Source organism: Fukomys damarensis, unplaced genomic scaffold (assembly GCF_012274545.1).
Source record: "Fukomys damarensis isolate Sample0158 unplaced genomic scaffold, DMR_v1.0_HiC HiC_scaffold_30, whole genome shotgun sequence".
Taxonomy (NCBI): Eukaryota; Metazoa; Chordata; class Mammalia; order Rodentia; family Bathyergidae; genus Fukomys; species Fukomys damarensis.
Genome location: NW_022900942.1, coordinates 58,260,653 through 58,269,275, shown reverse-complemented (window position 1 = coordinate 58,269,275; position 8,623 = coordinate 58,260,653). Strand labels below are relative to the sequence as shown.

At 46.9% G+C, this 8,623-nt stretch overlaps 1 protein-coding gene across 1 annotated transcript in view; it reads left to right on the top strand.

The window, feature by feature from the left end:
- Window positions 1-50: 50 nt before the first annotated feature.
- The window catches only part of Rmc1 (regulator of MON1-CCZ1), a 17,752-nt gene continuing 9,179 nt past the window's right edge, over window positions 51-8,623 (top strand). The window contains exons 1-7 of the mRNA XM_019209692.2: window positions 51-69; window positions 209-285; window positions 2,349-2,433; window positions 4,190-4,246; window positions 5,480-5,566; window positions 7,365-7,505; window positions 7,726-7,829. Coding sequence (XP_019065237.1) covers window positions 2,350-2,433; window positions 4,190-4,246; window positions 5,480-5,566; window positions 7,365-7,505; window positions 7,726-7,829 — 473 coding nt within the window. The 5' untranslated portion in view covers window positions 51-69; window positions 209-285; window position 2,349. The remainder of the gene's footprint in view (window positions 70-208; window positions 286-2,348; window positions 2,434-4,189; window positions 4,247-5,479; window positions 5,567-7,364; window positions 7,506-7,725; window positions 7,830-8,623) is intronic.

Below are 8,623 nucleotides of genomic sequence, written 5' to 3'. Positions count from 1 at the left end.
CCCGAGCCGGACTTGCGCAGTGGGAAACCCTGGCACGAGAGCCCTGTGGTCTCCACACTTAGCGATCCTGTGAGCGGCCGAGCACCTGTTCCTTGCTAGCTTGGCGGAGCTGGGTGGAGTATAGCAGAGAGCGCCACTGCTAGGTTGGTCTGTGAGTCTCGATCCTTTCAGCCTTAAGGCCCTTAACGTTGGTGCTTTTCCCTCGCAGGTGTTCGCTGTCCGATCAGGTGGAGCTACCGGGGTGGTAGTCAAAGGCACAGACGACAGGAATCCCATCTCATTTAGGTAACAGGGTTGCCATTTTCGAATAATTTCCTCATGTAAACCAGAATGGTGTTTTTGTGATCCGAAAGTGGTTGTGTAATTTTGTCCGCTTTCCCTAGAGTCCAGAAGAAGGAGTGTGTGAGTGTGTGAGTGTGTGAGTGTGCGCGCGCGCGCATGTGTGCCTGTCCTGGAGCTCGTACAGGTACAGAACTTCTCTCGGAGTGAAGTGTGCGCGCCAGTTGGTGTGGAACCAAGTACTCCAAAGATAGGGCACCTGCTTCCTGGTACAGAACTTGAAATTAGCCAGCCAGTCGGCATGGTCTTTCTAGAGTGTTCGGTGGAGGAGAGTCAGCATTTCCCTTGTAAAATGATAAAATCCTCGTATTTAGGGTGACCGGATGTCCCCGTTTACACAAGTTGAGGTGATGTGGTTAACAGCAGCCCCTTTCACTTTCAGAAGTATCTGATTTTGGTGGCAAACACTCAGGTCACTTTAATACTGTGATTACAGCAGAGAAAGTAAAACACAGGTCCAAATTCAGTGGCCACTGTAAGAAGAAATTTTACAGTTGGTCTGTGTTAACAGGAAGTGCTTTTGAAATAGAAAATAGTCGACTTCACTTTAATATTTTATTGTCATCTGCCTAGCGAACACTGATGGCAGCCCTGAGCTAGGCACTGAGCAAGGGACGCCCAAGTCCGCTTTCAGGTGACACAGGAGGGATGTGACTTGACTGTGGGACAGCTTGGGGGGGTAGCCCCTGAGCAAGCTGTTAAAGAGTGGAGGATTTCTAGGCAAGTGATCGGGAGGCTTCTAGGTGAGACCACCGGGGGCAAGGGCTTGGTGCCTTGGGGACTGCAGGTCCGTGTCCCTGGAAGCCAGGCGGAGGAGAGATGTCCTGTGGTCACTGGAAGGCCTCCTTGAGCCCTGTGTGCTTCCTGTGCAGTTAAAGCTTGCCTATCCCTGAAGATTGTCAGGTTGGCCAGTGTGATGACGTCTGGATTTGGGACCATCACACTGTTCACATGCCTACGGTTGGGCTTTTGAGGTGCCAGTCACGGGCTGGGCACAGAACCAGGGCTGTGAGGAGGCGATTGCCACCCCACTGAGCTGTGCTTGGAGGCTGTGGTGAGGCCCAGGCCCGGGGGTGTGGGGAGTGTCAGCCTTCCCACAAGCAACTTAAGGAGCAAGTTCATACCCACGGCTGCGTGTGTATCTGTAATCCACCTTTATTTTTATTTATTTATTTTTTTCAGTATACAGTACAGTTACATTCACCACTGGGATCTTATACCTTTACGTGACAGGTCTTGGTTCTCATTTTTTCCTCACACCCTGGCCGTTCACTCCCTCCATCCTCCCCTATTTATAAAGACTTTGTTTCCATTTTTTCCTTTTCTCATATTTTTTCTTTTCTAGATTTGTAATGTGCCTTTAGAGCCACCCCCTCTTTAAGACAGGGTCTCACTCTGTAGTTCAGGCTGGCCTCGAACTCACTGTGTACCGCCCAGGCTGGCCTCCAGCTCTTCTCTTCCTGCCTCAGCCTTGAAGTCCCCTTTAATGTGGTTCGAGGCAGTGTGAGCAGGGAGATGGCTTGGCAGAGGTGTGCAGGGATGGGATGGGAGTGGGAGCAGGCACCTCTGTCAGGTAAGAACAGTGGGGAGAGAGGCCATGTGCATGGAGAAGACCACTGTACGGTACATGGCGTATCTCTGTGTGAACTGAGTCTCAGGTAACAGGTACAGGTGATCCTAGTTTTCCTGTCTTGTTATACATTGTACTGTCCAGCTTGTCAGCAAATTGTTCCCAGCTAGGTTTTGTTTGAAAAGAGATCCTATTGTCAGCTTCAGAAACATAGTTCTGATGTTTTACTAAGATATGCTGTTGAGTGTTTATCTTGTGTTTTGTCTTTATAAATGCTGGTAGGTAGGGCTAATCTCGACATTTGGGAGGCTGAAGCAGGAGGATTGCCATTAGTTGGAGGCCAGCCTGAGCTACGTGGAGAGACCATGTGTTAAGAAAAAGACAGTTATTAGAACTCAGTTGTTTATTTTAACTCTTAACATGTTCTTTTTTCTTAAAGAATGGACGATAAAGGAGAAGTGAAGTGTATTAAGTTTTCCTTAGAAAATAAGATACTGGCTGTCCAGAGGACCTCGAAGACTGTGGTAAGATAGTCCTTAAAAAATAGCATTAAAGGGCTGGGATTTAGCTCAGTAACGCCTCCACCTGCCTTGCATGTGCAAATTTGATCCCCTGTACCAAAAATAAATAAATAAATAAAAATTTAAAAAATAGAATTAAAGAGAACATTAGCAGTACTTTTGGGACTGGGGTGCAGCTCAGTGGTAGGTTGATTTCCCAGCATTCACAAAGCCCTGGGCTTGATACTCAGCAAGCAAAGTATGTTTGAGGGCTGGGGATGTAGCTCAGCGGTACAGCGCCTGCCTGGCAAGCTTGAGGCCCTGAGTTTGATTTGTGGTACCAATAAAAAACTAAAAAAGGAAAAGAAAGAAAAAGTACATTTGGAAGAGAAGGAATTGCAGAATGCTAGCCTTCAAGGAAACATTTACAGTATTTTACTCTCCTGAAAGGTACAGTTATATAAGCATTACATTTGAGCCTTTACAGATGAGAAAGATAATTTGAGTGGATAAATCTGACTTAGTTTGACATTTGAACTTCAGAATTTTTTCAAAAGCAACTTGGAACATCACGCAGCTCTGTGTTGTTGGACAGCAGCTCGCATTTCGTAAGGTACATTTTTGGCTACAGTGATGCTTAGCTTTATTTGAGTCCCTCTGTTTTTTTCTTTTAAAACCTTAATTTTAAAAGATTTTATTTCTCAACTGGTGCCTACCTGGACATAACACCTGTGAGAACAAAAGCAACAAACCTAGAGTGAATGTTACGTTTTCATAAATGCTACCGAGTTCTTAAATTTAGAGACAGCTTCATGCGTGTGTTGTGGCCCTGTGTTTGGGTTACAGCTGTGCTTTGGCCTGTGAGCCAGGAACACAGGAATCTGTTCTTGCAGGTGTGGTTGGTTGTACATGAAGAGCGGAGGCCCTGAGAGATGTGGAGCAGCGTGGCTTGTGTTACTGAGCTACGTGGTAGAAACAGCATTTGAGTGTTTGATCCCAGTTCTCTGATCGCACATTGGATGCCGGTTGTCACCTCACCTCCACCAAGTCTATGCCCTTTAGCTCCTCCCCTGCTGTTTACTTATTTCTGGATTGATTTTTAATTTTTTTATTCACATGTTTGCGGTACGTAACGACCACAGCATTGTGCACAGTTGGTACATGTTCAGAACACCTCTCAGTTCTTTTTTCCACTTCCCTCTTCCCTTCTTGTCTCCTTCCTCTCCCTCCTTGAGTCACTCGATTACTTCTGTCATCTCTGAGTGCGAGAGGAACAGATACGCAGAGCTGTTGGCACTGTAGCTCCCAGGGTTAACCACTGTGCTGGGCGGAGGTGCAGCTTGGTGGTAGAGCATTTGCCCACCATGCACGAGGCCCTGGGTTCGATCCCCAGAATTGCAGGAGCTGCAGACCAGGCAGAGGCCTGCGCTGATCCCTTCCATCCTTTGGACTCTTTAAATTTCTGGGAAGCCTCTTGTAAAACACAGCAACCAGTTTTCTCTGGCGCGTCACCCATTTGAGGAATGAATCTCAAAATCAGCTTCTAAACTATATTCAAGTATACCCGAATATTTGGATTAACTTTTTTAGTTGAATGGAAATCTGCTGCTTTTGGCAGGGCTGATTATTCACATTGGTCTTTGAATCTTTCCTGTCTTTGAGTATCTGTCCGTTGTTTCCTGGTCACTTTTAAAGTTTTTCTGTCCTTTTATCTTGTGGTATTCCCAGGTAGTTGTGCTGCCTGCCCAACCTGGATTTTCCTTTGTTTTGTTTCTTTCAGGACTTTTGTAACTTTATTCCTGATAATTCTCAGCTGGAATACACCCAGGAGTGCAAGGTATGGCAGCAGCTCTGACCGTGCTCTGCTGGTGGCCTGAGCTGTGGGTTGTGCGGGGTCAAGGGTGGAGGTGGCGCCCACTTGAGATCAGGCCGGCCAGGGTTCCCTCTGGGACTGGGATGGTTTTCCTGGCTGTGAAAATCTGTCTCTTCCTCTGCAGAACAGGCTGGGAGGAGCTGGTGACGGGGTGACCTGGTGTCGGGGTGACCTGGTGTTGGGTTGGCGGTCCTGTCCCGGGCTTCCTCCCTGCAGGCCTGTTCCCACACGGTCTCCTCCTTCGGAGTTTTCTGCTGAGGGTTTGCCTCTTTTCTGCTGCTGATTTCTTTCCCCACATTGTTGTCCTTCTCACGCCTCTTTCCCGAGGTGTGGATTCCGATCCCTGAGTATAATAAACTGGGCAGAGGGGGCTCAGCTGAAGGTGGCCCTGTGGCCCCAGGGACCCAGCCATGCTGCTAGTGTCTGGAGAGTGGCTTTGTGTCTCTGTGACTGTTTGCTAAATGGACTTCAGACAGTCACCAAACCCCACTGAGTCCTGCGGCTGCTCTAGTGTGAGGCAGCTTCCCTAGCGGGCCTGGTGGTGCACCCTGTAATCCCAGCTCTCCGGGAGGCTGAGACAGGAGGATGGCAAATTTGACCTCAGCCCAGGCAATTTAGCAACTTATTGAGAGACTCTCTTTAAAGAAATAAAAATAAAAAGGGCAAAGGGCATGGCTTATTGTGAGTCCTGGCTTTAGTCCTCAGTATCACCACGAAGGAAGGAAGGAAGGAGCCCCCTGCCTTAGCCTTGCCCTGGGCTGTCATGTTTTGGTGTCCAGCTCCATCTTGGGTAGCATCCACTGAGAAGCTTTAGGCCTTTGTGCTCTTGTCAGGCCAGCTTCATAATGTGGTGGTTGACAAGAGAAGATTCACAGCGTTGTGCTCCTGTGGTTGAAGCTGGTCTCGGGAGCCCTGGGTGTTACTGCTTACAAGGCTCAGGCTTCTTCGGCTCTGCTGCCCAGGAGGAATTGAGGTTCAGAGTCTCAAATGAAGTGTTGAGGGTAGAAACCAGACAAAGCTGTGTTTAAAGAAGATTTGTTAAGAAGGAGCCAACCTTCCTGGGTGACGTTTGTTAGAGTGATACAAAGAGAAGAACATTTAAATTTAAACCTTTGAGAAGAAATAAATTTAAGCTTTTAAAAAGAGTTGTACCTGCCTTTCTTATTAATAAAAAAAATTCTCCTATAATTCTTTCAGACCAAGAATGCCAACATACTAGGATTCTGCTGGACCAGTTCTACTGAAATCGTCTTCATAACAGATCAAGGAATTGAATTTTACCAGGTATTTTATTTATGCTTGCTAGAGAGAGCTGAGGCAGTTTGGCAGCCTTTGGAATTCAGCAATAAAGAGAGATTTGAGATTCTAGAGCTTTAACTTCTTGCCTGAGTTTTAATTTTTTTGTAATTAGAAAGAATTTACTGGTGCTAAATTTCTGTGTTCGTTACTTTCCTCATCACTGAGACAAACACAACTACTCACAGCCTTGATTCCCAGTTGTGCACAGCAGGCATCTCACTTCCTTACAGTGACAGATGGCTGTTCAGTGAACACCCACACCCAGGTTTCTTTCACGTTTTTTTCTTTTGGTACCAGGGATTGTGCTCTGGCCCTTGTGCTTGCGAGGCAGGTGGCAGAACCACTGAGCCAAACTCCTGGCCCCAGGTTTCTTTTTTTTTTTTTAAGTGCATTTTATTGGTACATTTTTTTTCTTTTTCTTTTTCTTTTTCTTTGTCTTTGTCTTTGTCTTTTTTTCTTTTCTTTTGAGACAGGGTCTCACTATGTAGTTCAGACTGCCCTGGAACTCACTGTGTAGCCCAGGCTGGTCTCGAATTCACAGTGATCCTCCTGTCTCAGCCTCCCGAGTACTGGGATTACAGGCGTGTGCCACCATGCCTGGCTATTGATACACTTTTGAAATATATAATAATCACATTCATCACAGGGAATTTGTACTTGGACATGATATATCTTGATTCTTTTTTTTCTCCATTCCCCTCCCCTCCCTTCAACCCTTCTTCCCCTTCTCATTTACAAAAGCTCTGTTTCCATTTTTTTCCTTCACTTGTTTTTTCCGTCCTTTTCCCTCCCTCCTTTTTCTCCCTCTTCCTTCCCCGAGCCTGGGGTCCCTACTCACGAGCTCTCTCGCTGGGAACTGCAGCCCAGCACCTCCTCATGTCCCATGTACTCTCTGGGGAAACACCTAGGAAGCTGTCTGCCCACTTTTAAATTGGATTATTTGCTTTTTGGTTGAGTTGTAGGAGTTCTTTATATGTTGTGGATATTGACCCCTAGTAAAGATACAGTTTACAAATACTCTGTCCTGCTCTGTAGCTGCCCTTTCACTCTGTCTACTGTGTCTCCAGTGCACCTGCCTGTTCATTTTTATTCTGTTCTCCCTTTGTGACTTACTGACATCTTTAAGACGTCTTTCATCTTTAAGAGCGTATGGAAAGGCAGGTTTTTGATTTTTTTTGAGTCAGGGTCTTGCTGTGTTTTTTGAGACAGGCTGGTCTGAACTCAGTAAGTGATGCTGCTGTCCTGGGGCACTCACAGTGTTCCTAACGGAGTAACATGGGGAGAGTGCGTTTAAAAGGCGCCCTGAATCTGAATGCTGTGTGTCTTTGCAGAGTCTCATGCACTCTTGGGTTGGATAAAGGCAGCCCCTCCCTGGCAGTGGCGGCTGGCAGGAGGTGGGGACTGGTGGTACTGCAGGTGGGGAGGGGAGAGGTCGTGGGCTTCCGTGTGTTGTGTCGATTTTTCCTCCATGAAAGAGAGCCGTCAAAAGGCTCAGACTTTGGAGTGACAGCTGCCTGGGCTGTGTTTGCTGTTAAGCTGCTCTGCAGCCTCCGTGAGCCTCATTTTCCTTATCTCTTCAGTACTTTGGGGTGAAGAGCAAGTGAGGTGGCATCTGGAAAGCACTAAGCACAGGACTCTGGAAGTCATTGCTGCAACAAATCCAAGCGAGTTTCCTGTTTAACTCCGTGGGACTTTTGTGCTTTCTGTCTTTTTAATTTGCTGTGTTAATCTCACATCCTCTGGTTTTTAAAATGAAGATTCTGTTGTTTAAACTTTGCTTCAGGTACTACCCGAGAAGCGGAGCCTGAAACTCCTGAAAAGTCATAATATCAATGTGAACTGGTACATGTACTGTCCCGAGAGTGCTGTGATTCTGCTGTCTACCACTGTCCTTGAGAATGTTCTGCAGCCTTTTTATTTTAGGGTAAGATTCACAGCTCCATAAAAAATTCCTTAGCCCTCCTTTCCTGTTCTAGTAGCTTGATCCACACTGACCACCAGAAGGCGCAATGCACTGCCCAGCTGCCCTGGGAATGGCCCTGCAGAGGGCGCAGGGGTGTCTCTACCTCTTCCTGCATTTACTGCAGGGAAGCTGAATCCTTGAAGGAGTTGAATAAATGTTTCCTACAAACTTCCCTCCACAGGCTGGCACTATGTCGAAGCTGCCCAAATTTGAGATTGAATTACCAGCTGTACCCAAGTCAACTAAGCTCAGCCTTTCGGAACGGGACATCGCAATGGCGACCATGTACGTGCGTCTGTAGCGAGTCCCTGCTTGTGGCTTGTGGTCAGGAAATTCGGGAGTGTGTCTGAGTAAGGTGCACGGCCCAGCCCTTGGGAGAGGGCCTTAGAGCGCTCAGCAAGGACCCTCCTTTGCTCAGTTAGTTACTACATTTTGCAAATATAGGAAACCGGGGTCTCTTTGGAATTTTTTGTGTACCTGGAGAGGGACAAGGACATGAGCCCTGAACACGCATGCCTGTAGTCCTATCACTGGAAGGCTGAGGCAGAAGGATCGAGAGTTGAGCCCAGCCTGGGCAACGTAGCAGGATGCTGGCTCAAAATAAGGATGTAGCTCAACATTGGGGAGAAAAGAAGAAGTCTAATGCCCTGTGGAGAGCAGCACAGGCTCAGCATGCTTTTTTTTTGAGACAGGGTCTCACTGTGTAGTTGAGACTGACCTGGAACTCACTTTGTAGCCCAGGCTGGTCTTGAACTCACAGTGATCCTCCTGCCTCAGCCTCCTGAGTGCTGGGATTACAGGCATGCACCATCATGCCCAGCTCAGCATGCTTTTTTGGTTTTCACTTGTTTGGGGATGTTTGAGAAGGCTTTCAGCCCTCTCTGGTCTGACACAGGGAGAACTCTAAACCAATTTATTTCTTAGATATCTTCATTTTAGAATTGTTTTTCACCCTGTGAATTGAAGCTTAACGTGGACTTTAGCTGAAATAGAGTATATCATAATTGCATGTGTAAATTATAAGATGTTTTGATCAGACACATGGAAGTGAATTACTTAATAGGAAGATACATATATAT